Genomic DNA, 24,363 nt, shown 5'->3' on the forward strand with positions numbered 1-24,363 from the left:
ATCCCGCGTCTCCTGGCTGCTGAGGATGACGAGGGATGGATGGTGAGACCTGAGAGGGTCTTACAGACCCAGGGTGGGCCATCAGCTGGCCTCGCCGCAGCAGCAGCTCTCCCATCGCTGGAGAGAAGCCGGAGCTCTGTTGGGACGGGGCTGCTCGGAGGCAGGAGGCTCTGGGGCGGCGGATGGCAGCTGGCAGTGCAGGCAGGCGGGCTTGGATCCCTGCCTCTGCCCGCCTCGCCTGCGGGGAGACATTCTTGCGTCTGCTCTCCAAGCCCTGCGCTGGTGGAGGTTCACCTGCCGCCTGCTCAGTCTTTTTCCCGGGCAGGGACGAGCCGTGGCAGCCCAGGCTCGGGGCACGCAGCTGCCCTCCCTCAGCTTGCCCGTGCCAGGCTTCCCCTCTGCTGCCCAGTCTCACACCGCGGGAGTTTTCTTTGCAGATGAACTTTGATTTTTCTCTCCCCAAGTATGTTGAATTCTCATCCCTTGGGAAAAGAATTGCTTCCTCATCCTTCCCTGCAGGGTCCTGGTCTCGCCGGGGCTTTGGCAGCTCCCCGGTTTGCAGGGCAGTTCCCAGGCCAGCTCATGCTCCAGGCTTTGCTCGCTACCAAGCTGCAGGAGGGCTTTCTGAGCTGGCTGGGTGGGATGAAGGGTGTAGGCATACATCTGGAGTTGGCCGGTTGTTTTAAAGGTGCCATTCCTTTTGCTGGTGTCATTGCAAAGGCACGCTTGAAGAGCCGGTGTGCTGCAGGGTGCCTGCCCTGCCTTCTCCAGGACACCACCCTTTAGCTCAGCAAAGGGCAGAGAAGCAGTGGTTTGTGGAGCCTGTCTGCTTTCAGCGGAGTTTCATAGAAGCGTGGGCAAATTGGTTTGGACAGAACATGACCCTTCCATTTGCGGGTGGAAGTGAAGCTGATGGTAGATAGAAATAGCTCGGAGATTTGTTAGCGGATGAAACTTTGGTTGCCTGGGAGCATCTCTGCTTTGGCTTCGAGCTAGGGGAGCATATCTGCCGAGTTCCTCCTCAGCTCTGCCTTCATCCCAAGCTTCCTACTGACACCAGCTGATCTACTTCACGCTCCTCTGGCTCATGAGAACCTTTGCCTGCTGAGCTCAGAGCTGCTGGCTGGGACCCAGTTCCCAGGCACTGAAGCAGGAGGGAGTTTGAAGAAACCCAGGCTGGAATTGTTTTTCTAGACTGATAATGTCTCCCAGACAGCTCTCAGTTAGACTCGTAGCCAGCTGCACTTGCGCTTTCTTTGCCCAAGGGAGTCTCTTCTAGGCTCTGCTCAGCCCAACTCCCTCGAGGCTGCGAGCGATGCTTTCGGCAGTGTCCCGTCGTGCAGCTCTGCTCGTGGCATCTGGATTTAAATGCCGTGGAGCCAGAAGGGAGTGGGACGGGACTGGTGGGAGAGGCTGGCTGTGACTTGAGGGTGCGTGGATGGTGCTGGATGGCCTTACAGAAGCTGGGAGCATCCTCTGCTCAGGGGTACGGTTCTGGGAAGAGCCTTGCCAGTGGGAGTGTAGGGTGTGCAGCGTTGCCTTCTGTGTTAAGCGTAGCTGCTCTGAACTCATCTTAACTTGACATCTTCAAGAAAGATGTTGAGGTGTTGGAGCAAGTCCAGAGGAGGGCAACCAAGCTGGTGAAGGGTCTGGAGGGTCTGACCTACGAGGAACAGCTGAGGGAGCTGGGGGTGTTTAGACTGGAGAAGAGGAGGCTCAGAGGTGACCTTAGTGCAGTCTACAACTACCTGAAGGGAGGTTGTAGCGCAGTGGGAGTCGGCCTCTTCTCCCAGGCAACCAGCGACAGGACAAGAGGACACAGCCTCAAGCTTTGCCAGGGGAGGTTCAGGTTGGACATTAGGAAGCATTTCTTCTCAGCAAGGGTCATTAGCCATTGGAAGGGGCTGCCCAGGGAGGTGGTGGAGTCACCATCTCTGGAGGTCTTTAAGAAAAGCCTGGACATGGCACTTAGTGCCCTGGTCTAGTTGCCATGGTGGTGTCAGGGCAATGGTTGGACTCGATGAGCCCACAGGGCTCTTCCAACCTGATTGATTCTGTGAAGGAGGAGTGTGTCACAAGTGCTGCCTTCTTCCCCACGGTGAGGATGTGGGGATGTTGGAAGTCCCAGCCGAAGCGTGGGAACCCTTTGGTGAAGTGCTGCCCTTGGAGATAGTTTCCTGTGCAGGACAGTGTCCATCTGCCCGAGGATGGAGGGAAGGAGCAGCATGGGCTGGAGCCCCTGCCCTGTGATCCCGGCCAGCCCCTAGGGACCCTCTGGCCATCGCATCTGTCACGACAAGAGGAAATACTGCTCCGGGGCTTCTGTTTCTCTAGCAGAGTCTGGTGGCTGGCTGGCCTCAGAGGTCTGCGCCCTGACCCTGCGCACGCGGATCTGCACGGGCTCGGCTGCGGAGGACGGGCACTTCCCGCACCGCCGCGGGTTTGGCTGGGCAGAGGGCTCCTGGGGGTCTGGATCTGGCCACCTCTGGCCTGGTGAGGCAGTGGCTCCTGTCACAGGGGAGGAGGGAGGGCACCAAGGGGTATTGGGCTGATGGGGCTTGTATGCAGGAGACCCCGCTTGCCTCTCCAGGTGCAGGAAGGGGAGGTTTGGGAACTCCCTGCTGGGACCATGCACTGGGGAGGAGGAAGGATGCTGGGGATGTGCATGACGTTAGTGGGACCTGCACTGGTCCTGCCTGGACAGGAGGGGTGCATGGCTCGCCCTCGCTGCAGGAGGGACCCTGCGTAGGGGCCTTGGATACGGCCCGGTGTGGTCTGAGCTTTGTGCAGGGAATTCCGGCTTGTCAGAGGGAGTTCCTCTTCCTCCTCCCGGCCTCCAGAAAGCCAACCGTGTCCTGGGCTGCATCCCCAGCAGTGTGGCCAGCGGGTCGAGGGAGGGGATTCTGCCCCTCTGCTCTGCTCTCCTGAGACCCCCCCTGCAGTGCTGCGTCCAGCTCTGGGGCCCCCAACATAATAAGGATATGGAGCTGTTGGAGTGAGTCCAGAGGAGGCCACGAAGATGCTCAGAGGGCTGGAGCCCCTCTGCTATGGAGACAGGCTGAGAGACCTGGGGCTGTTCAGCCTGGAGAAGAGAAGGCTTTGGGGAGACCTTCTAGCACCTTCCAGTGCCTGAAGGGGCTACAGGAAAGCTGGAGAGGGGCTTTTTACGAGGGCATGGAGTGACAGGATGAGGGGGAACAGTTTTAAACTGAAAGAGGGGAAATTAGATGAGATATTAGGAAGAAATTCTTTGCTGTGAGGGTGGTGAGAGCCTGGCCCAGATTGCCCAGAGCAGCTGTGGCTGCCCCCTCCCTGGCAGTGTTCAAGGCCAGGTTGGATGGGGCTTGGAGCAACCTGGTCTGGTGGAAGGTGTCCCTGCCCATGGCAGGGGGTTGGAACTGGATGGGCTTTAAGGTCCCTCCCAACCCAAACCAGTCTGTGATTCTGTGATTCTATCAACAGCCCCAAAGCAGTTGGGGACCCGCGCTGCCGTGTCCCGTAAGCGCTGCCCTCGCTGCCACGCTCCTCCGCAGCGACAGCCGGTCCTCTGGCAGCTTGGCAGCGTGTGTACGGGGATAGAGTTGAAAGGAGCTGGCACTTGAAGCCTGCCTCAGATTAAAGGCTTTCCCTTCATGGTAAATCTTGCATGTCTTACATCTTAACGTGTTACATTCTTTGCCCGGGAGCAGGGCTGGAAACTGGCCGCTGTGACGCTGACCCGTTACAGGAATCACGCCCGCGTACGGCGTGGGAGATCAGGGTGTCGTGCTGGATGCTGTTCCCGAGTCGGGTGGGAACCGATTGGCTTCGCTACGTGGGAGTCTTGGTCACTAGGACGGGCCAAGTCGGAGCTGCGTGGTGAGGCTGTGGGGTCTGCATGGCACTTAATGCCCGTAGGGGACAGATAATTGATTCTGCTGGTTCATTTCAACCGTGTCTCAACTTGCATGTGCGTTTCAGGGGTCTGGTGGTCGCTTCCAACGGATCGTAGCGCTCCCCTTGCAGTGCAGACAGATGGTCTGACTACGCTGCGGGGGTGTCGAAATGCAGGAATCATTGTTTACAGGCAGAAAACTGCCCACGTGGGAATCTACACCCAAAATTTGTTGGAATTGATTCGGAATGAACACTTCAAGAAAGATGTTGAGGTTTTGGAGCGAGTCCAGAGGAGGGCGACCAAGCTGGTGAAGGGTCTGGAGGGTCTGACCTACGAGGAATGGCTGAGGGAGCTGGGGGTGTTTAGCCTGGAGAAGAGGAGGCTCAGAGGTGACCTTAGTGCAGTCTACAACTACCTGAAGGGAGGTTGTAGCGGGGTGGGAGTTGGCCTCTTCTCCCAGGCAACTAGTGATAGGACAAGAGGACACAGCCTCAAGCTTTGCCAGGGGAGGTTCAGGTTGGACATTAGGAAGCATTTCTTCTCAGGAAGGGTCATTAGACATTGGAAGGGGCTGCCCAGGGAGGTGGTGGAGTCACCATCTCTGGAGGTGTTTAAGAAAAGACTGGACATGGCACTTAGTGCCATGGTCTCATTGACAGGGTGGTGTCAGGGCAATGGTTGGACTCGATGATCCCAGAGGGCTCTCCCAACCTGATTGATTCTGGGATTCTGTGATAAAGGATGTGTGCAGCGGGCTCCCTCCCACAGATAAGGGGCTGTCAGAGCAGCTTGGTTGGACTCAACGATCGTAGAGGTCCTTTCCAACCAAAACGATTCTGTAATTCTATGAAAGACGGGAGAATTGTCACCTGGTGTCATGGGACAAGCAGCGTGACCCAGCCAGGCTGGTGGGCACTGTCCTTTGGCTCCCAGGGAAGCAAATGCTTTGAGGGTGAGGTGCTCTATGGTCGCAGCTCGCTCCTTCTGGCTCGCTGCCCAAAGGCACGATGGAGCGTGGACCCCCATGGCACACGGGATGGCAGGTGAGGAGCAGCGAGGTGGCTGCGGGAGCAGGGTCTCCCCTGCCCTGCCTTGGCAGAGAGGAGCGGGGCACATTCCTCTGCCCTGACTTCAAAGGTTGTTGCTGCATATACAGAGCGCAGCAGCCTTGGCAACCCGTGTTGGCAGCAGCTGTTTGCTGCTGTTCCCCGCCTCGGCCGGGCTCTCGCTGCCCTTTTGGCCTTCCTGCTTTGGGAGAGGTGCCCGCTCCCTCGCTCCGGGAGCCAGGGTGTGTGCTGGGGGTATGTGACTCTGCTTTCCCCTCGCCTGCTGCTCCCAAACCCCTGCCCGGCGGTTTACATCGGTGTCCTTTCTACCCGCTCTCCGAGTCTGTACTGTCCAACACGCTGATCATAAGGAAATTTCAGAGCACCTCTAACCTGTGAGGAACGGCTGAGGGATCTGGGGTTGTTTAGCCTGGAGAAGAGGAGGCTCAGAGGTGACCTTAGTGCAGTCTACAACTACCTGAAGGGAGGTTGTAGCGGGGTGGGAGTCGGCCTCTTCTCCCAGGCAACCAGCAACAGGACAAGAGGGCACAGCCTCAAGCTTCACCAGAGGAGGTTCAGGTTGGACATTAGGAAGCATTTCTTCTCAGCAAGGGTCATTAGCCATTGGAAGGGGCTGCCCAGGGAGGTGGTGGAGTCACCATCTCTGGAGGTGTTTAAGAAAAGCCTGGACATGGCACTTAGTGCCATGGTCTAGTTGCCATGGTGGTGTCAGGGCCATGGTTGGACTCGATGATCCCAGAGGGCTCTTCCAACCTGATTGATTCTGTGATTCTGTGGGAGGGTGAGTGCGAGGGCTGGGTTGTCCTGAGTGCTGGTGGAGGTGTCGGGGCTTTTCCAGCCCTGGCTACTTGCCCAGCTTTTTCTGAGCCATCCAGGTGACTTCAGCTGTGTAACCCTGTCCCTGCGCTGGGAGCATTGCTGCAGCCCAATTAGGAGATTAAAACCTGCCATTAGGAAATGAGAGCGAAGCAGCGTGGGCCAGCAGTAGGTTCTTGCTTTCAGCTCCTCCAGCTGATTGTGCTTCGTTGGCTCCCTCACATCTCCTGAGCTTTGCTTGCCTGGTCCCGGCCCTCAGAGGGGACAGCAGAATGACTCTTGTGATAGTTGTGGGCAATACCATACCCTTGGCAATACCCCTCCATCTTGGCAGGGCTCCTCACAGACACCGCTCGGGTGTTTCTTTGGCAGATGGATCCTTTTCCCTTGAGGTGTGTGACCCGTTTCACTGGAGCTGGGGTGGGTGAGGGATGATGCTTTGCAGGTCTGCTAAGCAGTCCCTACTTGGGGGGGCTGCAGGCCTCTGGGGGGGAGTGAGAGTGGGGTGGGGAACCTCTCGTGCAGGGGGGTGAGGAATCAGAGCCAGCAGAACCAGCCTGGAGGAGTTTACCCTGCTCTGACCAACTGTTTTTGCTCTGTTTCTTTTTTTTTTTGCATGTGCTGTCCTCTCCCACGTGGATCCTGGATTATTCATTACTAGGTAAGAACAGCATTTATCTCCTTTCTTGGCCTGGAAGCGGGGCAGGGGAGGCTGGGATGCGTTTGGTCCTGATACACAAGGACGCCTTGTGTGATGGGAAGCGACGGCTTCAAGGGAGCAGCGGACGTGTGCGTGGGAGGCTGATGGCTGGGATCAGCCTGTTCCTGGGCAGCAGAGCACCCGGGGAGAGGGGGGAGAAGGAGCTTGTCCCGTTTGCCCACTGCCACGAAAGAAACTGCCTCGGCCCCTTTCTTGTGGTTAGAGGAGTGTGAATAAAACTTCCAGTTTGAAGCAATGGGATGGGCTGTGTCTGAGCATCAGCTGGTTGACTTGACTAGGTGTCAGCGGCCGGGAGGGATCATGAGGATGGAGATAAGGATGCCTGGAAGGCTTTAAAGTGGGGGCTGGCTTTCTCCTGCATCTCTAGAGTTGGTAGTGATGCTTCCCACCCTAGGCAAGGTGACAGGGCTGGCTTCTCTTCATGCCCCCACATTCCCACAGCAGACATCCTTTGTGGATGGATTGAACCTTTCTTCTCTGTTCAGTTTTAGATCTTCTATTAAAAAAAAACATAAAAATCTTGGTCTTCTCAGCTTCCTGCTGGGATGAGACCCCAGCTTGTCTTCCCGGCCCTCCTGCAGGCAGAAAGGATGCAGAGCCCTTGAGTCCTGCAGAAGAGCGTGTTGGGGCAGGCTCTTTGCTTTGTACCACCAGCGGTACGGTGGCTGAGAGAAGCAGGAGGGAGGCTCTTCTTAATGAGGTTTATTTTGTTTTTCCCGTGTTTTACCCCTAAGGCTCCAGAGTGGGCACCTACAAGCCTTTCACTGAACCTCACTGGCTGCTGCCTCTCTAATCCTGCGTTCCCTGGCTGGGGGCTCCTGGGCCATGCTGTCTCCCAGCCTGTTTCCTTCTGTGCTAATGATCCCTATTTAACAGCCCTGTTTGCTCGCAGCATTTTGCAGCTAGAGACTCTTCTGCATCTGTCTCTTCGATTTTGCTGCACCCTTAAGTACATAATAGACCTGAAAAGGAGTATAAATCTCTCATGGTTTGCCACTCCTGGTCCAGGAGATCTCATGGTAGTGGGAGATGTCATGCTGGGTGCTCTCTCCCTCGCTGAGAAGCGAACACTCAGTGCTAGTATTGCTGCTGGGAGGTTTTTTTTAAGCATATGTCTGTTCTGAAGTGCCTGCTTGTTCCTTTAGCAAGAGGAGAAAAGGGTCAGCTCATGCTTAAAAGGAAAGTGTGAGGTTAATGGTCAGTGCAAGTACAACATTCTCGCTCCCTGAGATAACTTCCCTTCTGGAAACAAAACCCACATGGGTTTGGCTTTGGTAAATCGATAGGATTTATAGAGGTTGGTGGAAATCTTCAGGGTCAGTCAGTCAAGTGGGGTAAACTGGAAGAGCTTCACCGAAGGTTATAACACTTAGTGCCTCCAGTCTGGTGCTGTGGTGGATCAGGAATTAAATCGCAGCCTCCGGAGCCCAGCAGTGCCTGGGAAGGGCCAGAAATGCCCAGCAGGGTTTGACAGCCTTGACATCGCTTTAAGAGCACCGACACCAGCTCCAGCCTTTAATTTTTTTTCTGCCCTCTGCTGTTTCCCCTGTGTGTGTTAGCTTATCTGATGGCCTAACCAAGCATTGCAGGTGCTGTGGGGAGGCACATTTTGGCCTTTTAAAGACAACTTGGAGTCTTGCAACTTAAAAATAGGTATTTCTAAAAACATTGCCATTTGTCTTGGGTTTCCTGGGCGAGGGTTGCTCTCTTCATGAGAAACTTAATTGCACGTGGCAGTTCGCTGCTGGGAAGGAGGTGGGTGCCTGCTGCCCTCTGCTAGAAGCAGAAACGGCCTCAAGTTGCACCAGGGGAGGTTTAGATTAGATATTAGGAAAAATTTCTTCACCAAAAAGGTTGTCAAGCACTGGAACAGGCTGCCCAGGGCAGTGGTGGAGTCACCATCCCTGGAGGGGTTTAAAAGATGAGTAAATGTGGTGCTCAGGGACATGGGTTAGTGGTGGCCTTGGCAGTGCTGAGTTAATGGTTGGACTCAATCAATCGATCAGTCAGGTTGGAAGAACCCTCTGGGCTTATCGAGTCCAACCATTGCCCTGACACCACCATGGCAACTAGACCAGGGCACTAAGTGCCATGTCCAGGCTTTTCTTAAACCCCTCCAGAGATGGTGACTCCACCACCTCCCTGGGCAGCCCCTTCCAATGGCTAATGACCCTTGCTGAGAAGAAATGCTTCCTAATGTCCAACCTGACCCTCCCCTGGCGAAGCTTGAGGCTGTGTCCTCTTGTCCTATCGCTAGATGACTTGATGATCTTAAAGGTCCTTTCCAACCAAAATGATTCTGTGATTCCAAGCAGGGTGGCTTGTGCTGGAGGGTTTATCTGGATCCCTTGTGCTGGGAGATGCAAGAGCTCAGTCATCTCTGAAGGGCCATGCCCACCCGAGGAGATGCAATGTAGCTGGGGAGGGAGGACAGCACCTGGCTGGTGTGAGGAGGGGGTGAAGGGGGCTGGCTCAGCGCAGGAGCCCGGCATCGTGCCGTGCTCCTGCCATGGGCTGCTGGGACAGGGCGGGCGGTGGGGAAACGGTGGGGCTTCGACGGGTTGGAGGTGGTGGGGTAAGCGCAGGATTTGTGCTAGAATCGGGTGGGAGTGGGTTTAGTAGGCTGGTGACGGGGAACAGCGAAGGATGTTATTTCAGGGTCTCCATTAAACAATTAAGAGGGAATTTTCTTTAGCCAGAGAGAAGGGAGTTAAATGCTGTGAAGGGAGGCAGCTGCTTCTGCCGTCTGCCCTACATGGGTCTCTGGCAATGACAATTCTCCAAAGGGAAAGCGAATGAATTTTAATGAAATCTTGAAAGACTTTAAATTTTCATGTTAACTTCAATTATTCAGGACAGTCGAAAAACAACTTTAAAGCTTCATAAAAAGAAAGGAAAAATAAGAGGCCAGTTTGAATTTTTTCTTTTTTTGTTTTTAAGATTAGTCGATTTGCATTTTGTTCCACTGCAGTGAAACACGGGCAGTTTAAAGCCACTGGTGTTGGTTATTGCATCTGACGGCAGTGCCAGGGAGGAGGGGACCCTCTGCCTCTGCGGGGAATTCAGGGGGAGCAAAGGGCATCCCTTGTTCTCGCAGACATCCAGTGCTGCGGAGAAGGAAACCCCCTGGGTCTGTGCTCAGGCTTGGCAGCGGCGAGTGTGAACAAATGGCTGGGAAAACCCAGGGCTGCCTCCTGAGCCCTCCCTCAGGCCCTGCTGAAGTGACTCTATGGTTTTATGATGAAACGCAGCTCGCTCTTGGTGGGGACTGTGTCCGTGACCCTGCTTCGGGTGGCCCCGCTGTTCGGAGCGTCCTCGGTTCCCGCGGGTTTCACAGCCTGACGCGCTGCGGTCTGGGCTCTCGGGGGGGGGGGGATGCTGTGCATCTGCCTATGCCCAGGGGCCTTGCTTGCTGCTGGCCTTGAACAAGATGCCTGCTTCCATCTTGGTCCTGTGGGGTTTTTCTCACTCTCCTCTCACTGGGCCCCGCACTTCAAGAAAGATGTTGAGGTGTTGGAGCGAGTCCAGAGGAGGGCGACCAAGCTGGTGAAGGGTCTGGAGGGTCTGACCTATGAGGAACAACTGAGGGAGCTGGGGGTGTTTAGCCTGGAGAAGAGGAGGCTCAGAGGTGACCTTAGTGCAGTCTACAACTACCTGAAGGGAGGCTGTAGCGGAGTGGGAGTCAGCCTCTTCTCCCAGGCAACCAGCGATAGGACAAGAGGACACAGCCTCACGCTTCGCCAGGGGAGGGTCAGGTTGGACATTAGGAAGCATTTCTTCTCAGGAAGGGTCATTAGCCATTGGAAGGGGCTGCCCAGGGACGTGGTGGAGTCACCATCTCTGGAGGGGTTTAAGAAAAGCCTGGACATGGCACTTAGTGCCCTGGTCTAGTTGCCATGGTGGTGTCAGGGCAATGGTTGGACTCGATGATCCCAGAGGGCTCTTCCAACCTCATTGATTCTGTGATTCTGTGAGCCTGGGGCATCTGTCTGCGTGTCTGTGTGGGATCCCCGGCCGGCTGATGCCTCGCCTCCCTGTGAGGGTGCCCCGCTGGTGCAGAGGGGCTCCGCGGCACAAACACAGCTTTTATTCCCCGCTGCTGAGAGCTGCCAGGCCTGGCTCCCTTCCCAGAAAGCAGCGCTGGTTTAGAACATAAGCAGCTATTGTCTCAGCCCTGGAGACCGGGATCTGAGCTCTGCTGGTGTTGGGAGGGGAGAGGGGATACAGCATGCTGGAGGGGCTGGGGAAAGGAGCCCAAGGAATACGGGAGATTTGCAGGCTCTCAATTATGTTCCTCTTGCCAAAAATAATGCGGGTGCCTGCTCCTTATTTGACACTCGAATCGCTCTTCCACCCCATCCCTGGGGGCAGCTCTTACAGTTAGTTTATGTCTAGCAAAGACTGGGTCCTTTGTCTTGGCGTGGGTTGGAGAAGGAAATGGAGGGGAACAGTGGTCCTACAGTAAGGGTCTCCTCCTGGGAGTGTACCCCGGCTGGATCTGGGGTCCCTTATGGTACCCTGGTTGTAGGGACTGGCGCTTGGGACAGGGGAATCGCTTAGGACATGGTCTCACCCATCGCTCTGTCGAGGTGACAAAGCCGCTGGTGAGCATCGTGTGGTGGGCAGCAGGTAACACCCCCTCTCATTCAGCTCTGTGTCCTCATACCTCGTCCCCCTCGCCGAGGGATGCGTCGGGTGATGCTGGTGTGGGCTCGGAGCATGGTGCTACTTCCCAGGGTTTTCTGTCCTGGGATAATAAACCACAGATCCCTTGCAGTGGGGGAATTGTGCAGCACAGAGAAGATAATGGCTCTTGATGCCACAGGGCCTCAGAGGGGCCAAGGGCTGAGCAGAGTGGGTCTGGGGTCTCGTCCAGCCCCTCAGGTGGCTCGTGGCTCTCCTGCCTTGTTTTGGGTCTCCCTGTTCCAGGGGACACGAGCAGCTCTGCTGTGCTGTGCAGGGACCTGATGGACCTGTTCTGATTTGTGCCTTTGGCTTGGACTGGTCCTGGGCTCAGCCCTGTAATCCAAGGAGCATCACTCCACAGGGAAAATTACAAGCGAGGATGGTGGCATGAGGGAAGCCTGGAGCCACTGCCAGGTCCTCTAATCAGCCTTGAGTTGTGGGGAAGGAGATGAGTTCCTGGAGTGTCTTGTGCCTGTTTTCCCCCTCGTGAAAGCCAGGAGGGTGAAAGGGAGCTAATCCTGAGGCTGTTTCACGAATCATTTGGCCGTGATGAGCCGTGCTGAAGAAAGAGGGTTTGAGATGCTGAGTTTTTTCAGCTTAATCTGCTGGAGCGGTGATCCTCTGCTGCTCGATGCCTCCAGCCAGCCTGGTCTGAATAAACTTTCCCTGGCTTCAATAAAAATGTTAGTGCACTAGAGACTCTGCCCTGTAGGGTTTTTTTTCCTCCTTCCCCACCAGCGCATCCCGGTACCCAACCCCACGGCAGCTTCTTAAAAGTGTGTTTGGTGGTGGCACAGAGGGGAAACCTCAAATCCTTGCAAAGCAATTACTGCTAATGAGACACTTCCTACACATCTGGTTTCAATTCTGGCTCTGTTTTGGGGACTGTTCTTCAGAGCTTGGGAAGGGAGGAAGGTGGGGAAAATCCCTGCCTCCTCTTCTTCCCTTCAGCAGCACCCTGCTCCCAAGGTGGCTGTTGGGCTGCTCGTTAGCTCCCATCAAACCTAAACAATTAACGCACAAAACTGCACCTCTCCGGGGAGGTTTCAGCAATTATTGGATGCTGATCGCATGCCGATTGATTGATATGTTTTTGAGAGCGAGTGTAATGTGTTTAATTAGTGTGTAATTTACAAGAGCGGGGACGACTGGATGCTGCAAACTCTAAGAAAATTTCTGAATTAAGTGCCAACTGCAAAGAAAATGGAGAAATTTTCTGGTTTAGTGTGCAATTGCTTGGGGTTCATGTCTTTGTGTGGGGATTTAGTGTTAAATTGATGGATACCCGGCTCTTCTGGCTGTCTCCAGCCTCTCGTCTCGGTCGTTGGATGCAGAAGGTGCAGTAGAGCTGCCTGCTCCCGCGGGCTCTGGCTGATGCTGGCTCCCAGACCTTGGTTCCCTGTCCCCGAGCTCTTCCAGGGATCCCACGCTGGCCTTATCGTGGATTAGGTAAGCCTGAGCCGCAGGGCTTCAGCTCCGGTTTCTGACCCTTCACATGAGGTCTTTGTTTGAATGCGGGTCTGTGTGGATCCCAGGCCCCTCGGGCTGCTGGTTTTGGCAGCCAAGTGCCTTGTTATCTCGGTACGGAGGGTGGCCTCGGAGCAGGATGCAGAGGAGCAGGAGGGAGGGACATGGAGAGAGGGATGGCAGGAAGCGCGTGTTGCTTTTGTGCGCGCAGCAGCGGGAAGGTGGCGTGGGAACCCTTGGCTTGTTTCTGGATGTGTTCAATATCCACCCCCCGTGCCCTTCACTGGTGCGCAGGGGGTTCCTGCTTCGAAGGAAGACTTGCAAAGGAACCCCCCTGCCCTGCATAGAGCCCTGGGGTTGAGCCCTTGTTTGGTCGGTGGTTGTCTTTCTGCAAGGCCAACCTACAGGGTCTCCTCTTCAGGTTGGGGTCTCCACGTGGGTTTTCCCAAAGGACATCTTGCCTTGGTGAGCTCTTCTGACCCAAGTTATGCCAGGGGAGGTTCAGGCTGGGTCTTAGGAAGAATTTCTTCACTGAAAAAGTCATTAGGCATTGGAACAGGCTGCCCAGGGAGGTGGTGGAGTCACCATCCCTGGAGGTGTTCAAAAAACGTCTAGATGTGGCGCTTCAGGACATGGTTTAGAGGGCATGGTGGCATTGGGTCGATGGTTGGACCTGATGATTTTTTTAGGCCTTTTCCAACCTTAACAATTCTATGATTCTATAAGCGGCAGGGAAATGGTGTGGGCTGTGTCTTGGTGGGGGTGTCTCATGTTAGGCAGGAGATAGTTCTGACCTTGCAACAGCTGTGTTGGGTGACTTGTCCAAGTCACACGTGGTTTCCCCGAAGTACCACTCTTTTCATGACATAATAGCTCAGCCCCTGGCAGGAGTAAGTCAAAAAGCATGTGCTGGGTGCTCCAGAGGGAGGTCTGCTTTGTTCCAGCTGTGGCTGCACAGCTGGCCTGCATTCCCCAGGCATGGCATGAGCACCAGCATCCCGCTCTGCAGAGCTTCTCTGCAAAGCTCGGATGTGTTCCCCTGCTCCGAGTGTCTTTCTGTCCAGGAAAACTTTCCGCAGTCAAGTGCCTGACCTTGGAACAGAGCCTCCTGCTCTCCTATCTTTGTTTTATTTAATATATAGTAAAATAAACTTATTTTCCCCTTCTTGATGCTAACAGCTGCTTCATCGAGCCACAGCACGACGAAGGGAAAAAATCAAAGCACAGTGGCATTTGCTGGAGTTGAAAGGCGGGTCAGGCTCTGGGGTTACTCATCTCAATTGCACTTTTGTTCTAAAAACGAGAGGGGGAACGCGTGCACCCCGCCGGACTGGCGTGATCTCCTGAGCCTTGGGAGGAAGGAGCAGGGGCTGTGTGGGTCAGGGTGCGTGGGAAGGTGCTGGGCTGTCCGGACCCCATCCGGTGGGGCAGGCGCTGGAGCAGCGCTGCGTGGGTGGGTTGATGGGTGGCTCTTGGGCTGCCTTGGGAGAGCTCCGTGAGTCACACACGACTTCTGGCTCCACAGGGTCAAGTGTTGGGTCTTGCTGTGCCAGCGCCAGCCCCAGTGGGTGCGTCTCGACTCCCTTAACCCTTCTGGGATTCTGTTCCTCACCCGTAAACTAGAGCGAGCAGCAGTCACGGGGGACACTGCCCCTTTTCTCCACCCAGCCCTCGTCCCTGTTGGGGGGTGCCTGGGCAGCAGGTGGGATTTTGGACTTGGAACAGCACTCGTGTCTCTCATCCTGGTGCTGCAAAGCTGCAGTTCCCATTTCCCGAGGGCTGCAGTGCTGAAGCTGGCAGCTCTGCGGGGTCTTGGCCAGGCAACTTCATCTTCTCTTTGTCGCCGTCTTGCTCCTTCTGGTTTTCCCCTGGCTCTGAAAAGCAGCTGCTGTTACAGTCCCAGTGAACATCGGTTTTGGGATCTGCATATGAAAGCTTCAGTCACTATGAGGGGCAGGCAGTGACACTTCATTACCCAGCACAAAGCCCCAGCTGGACCTGGGGGTCTCCACACCCCAGTTGCTCCTACCTGTGGGGCCACAGGGGTACCTTAAAGACAAGGTGTTGCTTTAGGGGTGCCAGGCTTGTGCACGTGGGAAGTGAGTTTTCTGTTTCCAGCTTGACCTCTGTTCTTCGTGTGCTATATTCCTCTGCCACAGTTTCCCACTCAGTGGCCTCGGGCATCTCACTCGTCCTGTGTGTGTGAAGCGATGTGGTCTGGACCTCCTCACAGGGATGCGGCAGAGTGATGTGGCGCCATGCCGGCGGGGAGGGGTCCCTGGGGTGCCAGGGCTGTGCTGGTGAAGCGGTGGGGTGAGAAGTGCTGTGTGCGTGGCCAGTGATGGGTGAGCCAGTGATGGGTGAGCCAGTGATGGGTGAGCCAGTGATGGGTGAGCCAGCGCTGTCCTTTCCCTGGGCAGGGAGCAGCGACCGAGTGGGATCCCTGAAGCATGGTAGGCAGCCAGCTTTGCAGAAACCCCAACCAAGCGTGCCTTGTCGCTGGGGCTTCTGTATCTGAACGCCCCAGGAAAAGCCCCTGACCCCTCCCTGCACAAAATCAAGTCTATCCTGTCCCAAACGTGTTGCTGCTGCTCTTGTGCTCTTCAGAGGTGAGAAGGGGCTCTCCTGTGGCTCCCCAGGAGGAGCAGGGTAAGAGGAGGTGGGTCCCACTTGCTCTGGCAATCCCAGACCATGCTGTCCAGGGGCCCAGAAGAGCCATTTCTTCTGCCACGTGACAAAAGGATGCAACAGAGATAGCACAATCCACGTAATTTTAATTTAGAGGCATCAGAGCGGAGGGAGGGAGTGCTACAGTCCTGCAGCCAGATATTTTTATCGGCACCAGAGCTGGCCATGGGGTCTTGGCTTTCATTTCTGTTTTTTCTTCCTCTTTTTATAAATTAAAAAATCCCAAAATAACTGTGCTGCTCTGGGATATTTTTAAGCTGTTTTTCCCCTCTTCCTTTCTTCCCTGCATCTCCCAACAGCTCACAGCGGCGAGGGCTCCCGGTTGCCAATGGAGAAGGGCTGCACGTCACTTCCTTGGCATGGGGCCGTCTCCAGCCCTCAATGCTCACTTTGTTTTTCCCCTCGCAGTCTCAGGGAGCTGTCAGGACTCTTCACAGTGTCACATTACCCACGTCCCACAGCCCATTGTGGGAGCTGCCGCTAACGTGGCATGCGGAGCACGGGGGAGGTCTCGGCACCCCTCAGCCCCAGTACCGGGGCAGCGGGTGAGGTTCTTCCAGCTGCATCCTTGCCTTCCTCCTCCTCAGTTTTCTCTGCGATGCGGACCAGCACATCCTGGGAAGTCACCCACCTCCCTCCCCAGCATCCCACCCATCTGGCCATGCTTCCCTGGGGCTCCGTGGCTGTCCTGTCTCAGCAGGCTTTGAGAGTCCGCCCTGAAAAAAGCACACAAGAAGCACCCTGTGCTCCAAACTCCACCCTGCTTTTAACTGTCTAGTAGCTGGTGTGTGGTCCTGTGACCACGAAGCAGTCTGGGTGGAACAGAAAAGAGGGGTTAAGAGTTGCATTTCACACTGGGAGATACCCATGTCCTGGCGGGACACAGACCTGGCTGTGAGGACAGCTCCTATTTCCATAGGCACGTAGAACGAATGCTATAATGGTTACAGGACTTCTATGCTGCCATAGGTTACTCGCAGATAAATTAGCTGTGCTCAATAACAACTATTAAAATGCTCAGCTGTTTAACTGTTAACCTTCTCTTTCATCCTGTGTGTGGGGGAACCTTGTTTCATCTTGTGCTCTGGTTTCCTAGACTTCAAAAGTAGCTCCAGCCCAGGTGATGCACTTGGAAGGGAGGTTGTAGTGAAGTGGGAGTCGGCCTCTTCTCCCAGGCAGCTAGCGACAGGACAAGAGGACACAGCCTCAAGCTTCGCCAGGGGAGGGTCAGGTTGGACATTAGGAAGCATTTCTTCTCAGCAAGGGTCATTAGCCATTGGAAGGGGCTGCCCAGGGAGGTGGTGGAGTCACCATCTCTGGAGGGGTTTAAGAAGAGACTGGACATGGCACTTAGTGCCATGGTCTCGTTGCCATGGTGGTGTCAGGGCATTGGTTGGACTCGATGATCCCAGAGGGCTCTTCCAACCTGATTGATTCTGTGATAGGAGGGCTCAAGCTGCGATGGAAAGGGATGTGCCCCTTTGGGTAGAGTGGGAAGCAGCTGATCTTTGGTAGCCTGTATGGGGAAGCTGGCCTGGCTGGGGACAGCTCCGGGGTTTGCTCCTGAACGTTTCCAGGTTGTGAGTTTGGTTTCAGAAAAATCCTCTATTGACAGGGCAACCCACAAAGCTGAACAGTTAACACACGTTGGCTTCAGAGCCTTTGGCTGCACTTGTTGCATTCTCCACGACCTCCTTTCACCATCCTTGTAAGGAGAGAGCGCAGGCTTCTCCGTGGATCAGATCTGCAGTGTCTAGTCCAGAACGCTTGTGTTGTGTGGTCAGTGCTCAGATATTACTGTTGGAGTTGTTGTTGTTGTCCTTTGCACATATTTAGTGTCCTGGTTCGGGGGCTCCGTTTCACCCTTGTCTTGCTGTGCGTGATTTAGGCTGTCGCCGTGTGCGACATCACCAGTGACATCAGGATCCTGCTGTTTTCTGGCTATCTGCAGATTTGGGAGCCCGTTGTGCCTTGAAAACATGTTTAAATCAAAGGGCTTCAAAGGCCAGCAACCTGGGCATGATCTTCTGGGGTATCTGGGAGCTGGTGCTGCCTGGGAAGGGCTGGAAGAGGTGGATGGAAGGTGGTGTCGATGGTGGAGCACTGGAGGAGGGGGCTTGGGGAGGGTAGAAAGCTTTGGGTTAGCTGTCTGTTTCCTTGTTTCTAACTTTTTGTTCTCTCCTTTTTCTCCTTCCCTGCTTTCTAAAGAACATAGGAAGCTTCTTGCTGGTAAGTGGTGGTGTGTCATGCAAAAAAAAACCAAACCATTTTTTTCCATCCACCATCAGACTCGCTGGCTAGTCCGTGTCATCCTTCCATCCCCACAGAACGTGCTGGAGCAATAGAAACCTTCTGGAGGGGGGTACGGGCGCACCCATCCCCGCAGCCTCTTGGCTGCGGAGCGTGCACTCCCCTCAAAGGGAGCTATTGCTTTTAGATCACAGTTTGAGGAACTGCTTTGCCCCTCTGCCTCCACATTGCCCAGCCTGACCTTGTTGCCTGGGCTCAATTGGGTCTCTCCTGCCCTTGCACAAAGCTGCTGTGGCACCAAGCCCAGGGAGCGCTGCGGGCACGAAACTGTGATCTAAGGACACCTCTCACCTAGTGCTTGTCTTATACCCGACTCCATCCTCAGCCTCTCACCTTCAGCTTCCTGGGGAGGGGGGGAGAGCACTGTCCCAGCTCATACCGGAGGGAAAATGGACAAGTTTGCCTGTTGACCAGGCCTGGGATGTAATTACTGAGGGCAGAGGCTGCGTGTGCCCCCCGGCTGGGCTGAGCTGTGAAGCTCCAGGTATGGGGCAAACACACCGCAGACAATCCTGGTCGTTAAAACACACCACGTGTGTGCCCTGGTTAAGAGCAGTCCTGGGCGGGCAAGGGGGCACCTGGCTGCAGGCTGACTGGGTGCCCGCTCCCCCCCGATCCTGGTGCTGGGAGTCCCGGCATCCCCGGAGCATCGTGGCCAACTCCTTTGTGTGGTGGCTGGTGGACACAGACCTGGGTGTGGAGGTACCAAAAGGCTTCTCTGCACCAGCTTTGACTTTGGGGCTGCTCCTCTGCCCACACTGCACTCACCTGCTGACCCACACGGGTAGCTGGATAGGCTTTGGGGTGGGATGGGGCTGTGGCACCTCAGCTCGGCTGGGGCTGGGCATCGCCGTGTCAGACCCCACTGAACCAGGGAAAAGGGAGTTATGCCAGGACTGGACCAGCTCTGGCCGGTGAGCTGGTTAAAGCTGTTGCTGCTGTATTTCCTCCCTGTTTTGTGCCCCTCGTTATGTATAATATATAGACCGTATTGTGCAGATTGGGAGGGGTAGGCTAAGGGTTCGCTTGGCAATGTGCCCTTGCTGCAAAGGCACTGGAGAGGGAACAGAGGGACATAAAAGTTTTATTGAAAGCCGCCTACTCCTGGCCTGGACCCCAGGAGGAGCGAGGAGAGAAGCTATCCAAGCCGACAGCATCCCCTGCCGGCTCCCGCTTCTGGGATGCAGCCACCGAGCCGAGAGCGTGCGGCTCTTCTGGGACCCCCCCGGCAGGATGCTCCTCGCTGCTCCCAACACCAGCACACAGGTTTTGCTTCCAGCTGCGTGTGGTTCACAGCGTGATACAGGGTGCCGCCTGCTTTTGTCCTCACATGCACCAGAAAAAGGGTCTGGGTTCCCCTCGCTGTGTCCCCCTCTGCAGTGCCCGCGAGTGATCTCCGTGCAGGACCGTAGCTGGGCAGAGGAGAGGGTGTCCCTTCCCTTCCTCTCCTTCCCGTAGGCTCTGGCGGCTCTCCCTGCCTTCCCCATCCCACCGGAGCAGCTGCCCTCCTCCCTGAGGGCATGTGTTTTTGCTGGCTGTGTTTTCTCCTTCCTAGCGATGTGCTTGAGCTCTTTTTCACCTTACCGTGTCGCTCCTGCACTGGGTTTGTCTGAGCGCCGCGGCTGCGGAGCTGGGTGATGGGCTGCGTGTCCTCCCCTGCTGCTGCTGGGGGGAGGATGCTGGTAAGTCTGGCTCTGCGGTCCCAGGAGGCTCCTGTGGTTTGTCTGCTTTACGGGAAGCGGTTAACAAAGCTCTGCTGCACCAGATGGCTTGGACCAGGGCCTGGGGCTGATGCTTTTGTCTGCGGTGGGTGCCTGACACAGCCATCACCTCGGAGCCGCTCTGCAGGAACCCCGGGGCGGGCGCTGGTGCTGACCAGGGTCAGGTTGGACATTAGGAAGCATTTCTTCTCAGCAAGGGTCATTAGCTATTGGAAGGGGCTGCCCAGGGAGGTGGTGGAGTCACCATCTCTGGAGGGGTTTAAGACAAGACTGGACATGACACTTAGTGCCCTGGTCTAGTTGCCATGGTGGTGTCAGGGCAATGGTTGGACTCGATGATCCCAGAGGGCTCTTCCAACCTCATTGATTCTGTGATTCTGAGGTGTCCAGCTGAACCGGGGGTACCCACTGCTCCCCTGCGGAGCCCGGGCTGCGAGGAGGAGGAGGAGGTGGCGGAGAGCTGCCAGGCTGCCCTGGGACATGGTTTTCAGCTTCTAGAGCAGCTCTGGCTGAAGGCTGGTAATCTCTTCTCTGAATATTGCTCCCAGCGCTCCTTCTGCCTGCAGCACCCCGTACAGCCAGCACGGCAAAGGGATGCTGCTGCTCTCGGGGTGTCTCATCTTCACTGCTCAGCTCCTGGAGCACTGGGCTGGCTGGGTGGGAGTTGAGGTGTTGTAGTGAGGTACCTCCGCTTTCGTACTCTGCATGCCTGGTTCTCACTGGTGTGATGTGTTTTCTCGCTGGTTGGGCTCTGCTGATGCAGTTTGAGGACTCTGAGTGCTGTATGGGGTTACTGGCGGTACCCTGACTCCAGCCAACGCTGCTCTTTCAGGCAGACCCAGTATGAGGGATGCCCCCAGCCCTGCTGCCGAGGGATGTCAGTCATTGTCAGGTGACGGCTGCTTTCTTGGTGGGAAGGTATCCAGAGTGCCAGGGATACAAGCTAATTTTAGCGGGCTGGGTGTTTGCTCCAGAAATGTGCTGTAAGTTTGTTTCATCATTTGTTTTCTCCTGTTTTTTTTTCCTGTTTGCACCCCCGCCGTGTTATCACATCCTCGAGGAGCTCTGCAGCACCAGCTGATCCTCACACCCCCTTGCACATGAGCAAGTTTGCATCAGCTCGCAAAGCAACTGGTGTGTGTCTGGAAGAGGGGTGGCAGAAGTGACATCCTTCAGCTCAGCTGGTTCAGTCGGAGAGGCTGAAGGGTGGGATGATCCCTCTCAGCCCCTCCAGTAGCCAGGCAGGGCTCTTGCTCCGGTGCAGGGAGTTGATGCTTGGGCATCCCTAAACACATCTGGAAGCCAGCTGTGTGGTCCAGCAGCGCACGGTGGGAGGGGGCTGTTTCAGGACAAGGTCATTAAGTGGGGAAACCCCGCAATTCAGAGGAGGCTGTTTATTAGGAATGGTGTGAATTAACACCCCGTTCCCCTCCCAGCACACACACGCCAGTTTAGCCTCGAGGCTGGCCACCCCGGCCCCATCTCCCACACCCCCGTCTCCCATTGATAGGGTTTAAAAGCTCTTTATTTCCAAGCGCTGCTCAGCAGGAGTCAAGCTGGGTCCTGCCAAGTGTTAAATGAAATAATTAAAATCCCCACTTTCTCCCCCTCGTGCTCCTGTTCTCTGTAATGCTGGTAATTAGCCTGTAAAACTGCAGGAGGGGATGGGGAAGGGAGAATGTGCAAACGCCTTCTGCAGGCTCCCTCCTCCTCCTCTTCCCCCTCCCCGGAGGAAGCACACAATGGCTCTCTAGGCGTTGGGTGCTGTCAGATAAATCCCAATTAGCTCCCTGCCAAACAGGATTAGCAAGAAGGGAGCCAGGTGGGGAACCAGCCTGGCAGCAGCAGGAGCTGGGGGCTTCTGCGGGGTCTCTAGCTGGGTGAGGAGGGAGAGATTGACAGCTGTCAGTCAGATCCCAAAGGAGCACTGATTTTCTGTTATCTGGCGTGTGGTAGGGAGAAACGGGGAGGTGATGGTGAAGGAAATTAATCTCCTGCGGGTGTTATCTCTTCCCAAGCAACTGGTGGCTCGAGGGTGCGGGGTCCCCATTGGAAGGGGCTGCCCAGGGAGGTGGTGGAGTCACCATCTCTGGAGGGGTTTAAGAAAAGACTGGACACGGCACTTAGTGCCATGGTCTAGTTGCCATGGTGGTGTCAGGGCAATGGTTGGACTCGATGATCCCAGAGATCTCTTCCAACCTGACTGATTCTGTGATTCTGTCCCCCAAGATGCCCGTGAGCCCCCCTGCTCCGAGGGGAGAGTGGAGATGCAGGGGAGCGTGCGTGGGTCGTGCTGATGGGGAGCCCTGCGATGGAGCACGTGTCTCCTGCCACCTCCCTCCATCAGAAGCAAGAGGGTGAAGGTACCATCCTGCCCCGCTCAGCGCAGCCACCTGCACCCAGCCCCTCCTGCCCGCCTGCTGCATTTTGGCAGCGGCCGTGACATCCTCGCTGTGAAAGCCCCGAAATAAACCCATTAATGGCACCAGGCTTTAAACTGGCTGGTGACCGCACGGGAGCCTTAATGCGTTGAACGCTTTCATTTAGGGAACTGGCCGGGGCGGGGAATATGGATGAGCTCAAAGATAATGTTCTGTTGCCTGTAGCAGAGGAATAGCAGCTGTGTCTGAGGGTACTAAATCGCTGTCCCGCATCCCTCCCTCTTCTTTCCTGGCAGAAGGCAGCCTAGGGGGAAGGAAAGGGAGAAGTGGCATCAGCAAGGCATGTGGTGGTGCTCAGGGTGGGGTTGATGAGTGGTGCATGGACCACTATGGACCATCTGTGCAGGGCTGGGATGTCCCAGTGAGGACTGAGCCAGGTACCGGGGAGGCCGAGCTGTCCCTGTCTTGGCTGCGTTTGGCTCGCACTCGGCCACCTCTTTCCCCTTTGGACTGGCCTGGAGCTGGTGGTGTGCGTTCAGTGCTGCTGGGCTCGCTGGCCAGCTCTTCCGAGCCGAGATAACGGAGCCAAAGGGGGTTTTTATGTGCTCTTTTGCCTTGTCAGGTCTTGCTGTGTTTGCCTGCCTGCTCCTTCCTGTCGGAAGGGGAAGGGGAAGGGTGCACGGTGGGCACAGTCTGGGAAGAACAGGAGGGCTGTGCGCTGGCTGATTTGCATGTGTAAATATGCACACAGGAGGATGGAAATGTCTTTGCTTCCCTTTGGGGGATTTTTTGCTTTCTTTCTTTAAAGCCAAGCCCTTGGCCTTAGCCAGCATGTGCTGGGACTGCCAGGGGAGCATTGCTCTGAATTCCTGCCCGGGGAGGGGGGTGTGGAGCAGGCCAGGAGGGGAGAGGGATGCTGCTGGGCCAGCGTCAGCATGGCAGTGCCCTGGTGAGGGCATCAAGTGGGGGTTTGGCGTCGGTGTCCCAGGGCAGAGCTGCAGGATGCAGGACCAGGCCAAGCTGGCCACACAGTGACCAAGCGAAGGAGAGAGAAGGAGAGTCCTGGGAGGCAGCCCCGTGGCCTCTGCCGCTGGCTGAGGAGCCCTTTCCCACCTGGCTCATCACCACCCTCCCTGGCAGAGGGCTTTGCTTGTGAGATGGGCTCCTAGCAGGGGTCTGCTCAGGAGAGATGGCTCGGCAGAGTGTTTCCCGCTGAGCCCTCATAGCACTTGGGCTCCCAGGGGCTCTTCGCAGCCCCTGTGTGTGCCGGGAGGAGGGTGGCTCCCGGGGTGCACTGCTCGGACGTGACACCAGCAGGCACCCTGCTCGTGTGGGCTCCGCTCCTGGCAGCGTGGTTAGGATGCAGCCCGTGCCTCGCAGCAAGCTGGGATCATGTTCTGCGAGTCTCCGGGGAGGGGAGGGAGCGATGCAGGTTTAAAGAGGAGCAATGTCTGGGACGTGACTTGGATTTCTTTCCTCCCTTCTCCATTTTTTTTCTTCCCTGTGCTGCTCTTGGCAAGTTGCACCTGCGGTGCTGGGACACCCAGGATGCTCCAGCCCACGTCTCATGGCTTTGTGAGGTGGCTGTAGGGCAGCTTGTGCCGATCCCACGAGGAGACCCTGCGACCTGCTGGGTGCCTGAGATGCCCTGTTAAAGGACCACCCAGTCTCCTCTGCATCCTCACCCCACCGGAGGGGAGAGTGGGTGGATTCAGCTGTAGTGTTTGTGTCCCTCGGGCTCCTGGGGAATTACCAAGGTGAGGGAGGGAGCGGCTGGGAGGGCTGTGTGCTGCCAGCAAGGGTTATTCTCTCTTCTCGAGTTGTTGTTGTTGCCTTTTGGAGGGGTGGGTGGTGGGAACATGAGGGCACACCAGCTGTAGCTGCCTCCTGAGGAGCCACGGCACCCGGCCAGCCCGGGGGGAGAAGCTGTGCTTCCCTTCCCGGCTCGTTGCGGAGACAGGAGGAACTTAAAGCAACTTCTCTGCAGTGAGCTTCCCAGTTTGACCGCAGTGGGGTTACCCGCTGTCACATAGCCCCAGTGCTTGTCTCACCCTACGAGCATGGGATGGGTGCTTGAGGGCTCCTTCCTTGCCTTGCACAGGGTACAGACAGCCCCTCTGAAGTGTCTGGGGGACAGGGGAGGCTGCAAGAGTCCTCCTGTCCTGTGGCTGGGACGATAAACCTGCCTCTGGAACTGCAGGGCTGTGTGTAGTCAGCCCAGACTTGTGTTCAGGTGGCTCTGTAACGGGAGAGCCTTCCTCAGGGTTTGTTCGGAGCTGCTTTCTTCCTCCATGATGAGGAAGAGCTCAGCCTGTTTGCTAAGGACCGTGCATCCGTGTCCCAGCACCTCTTCCCTCCCCTCCGTGCTCTCCTCGCCCCCGTCCCTCTGGCACGTTGGCAGTGCCAGCACGGACCCAGAGCACGCAGCGGGTTCCAGCTCTGTGGCCGCAGCCTGGTCCTGCTCCCTGGGTGTTTGAATAAATGTCCTAGAAGGTGGTAACGAGATAAATGTCCTATAAAATAGTAACTAGGGGCTGCTGCTGTCCCTGGGGGTCTGGGACCCCTGAGCGGGCAGGGGCGATGCTGGGGAAGGCGGGGAAGGGAAGGGGAGGGTGATGGGCTTCCACCC

The 24,363-nt window shown here is 56.2% G+C and overlaps 1 protein-coding gene across 1 annotated transcript in view; it reads left to right on the forward strand.

Moving 5' to 3' along the window:
* The window catches only part of AGRN (agrin), a 105,531-nt gene that overhangs the window by 26,122 nt on the left and 55,046 nt on the right, over positions 1 to 24,363 (forward strand). The window contains 1 exon segment of the mRNA XM_068414456.1: positions 17,531 to 17,551. Within this exon segment, the coding sequence (XP_068270557.1) occupies positions 17,531 to 17,551 (21 nt within the window).

The sequence above is a fragment of the Nyctibius grandis genome, chromosome 17, assembly GCF_013368605.1.
Source record: "Nyctibius grandis isolate bNycGra1 chromosome 17, bNycGra1.pri, whole genome shotgun sequence".
Lineage (NCBI taxonomy): Eukaryota > Metazoa > Chordata > Aves > Nyctibiiformes > Nyctibiidae > Nyctibius > Nyctibius grandis.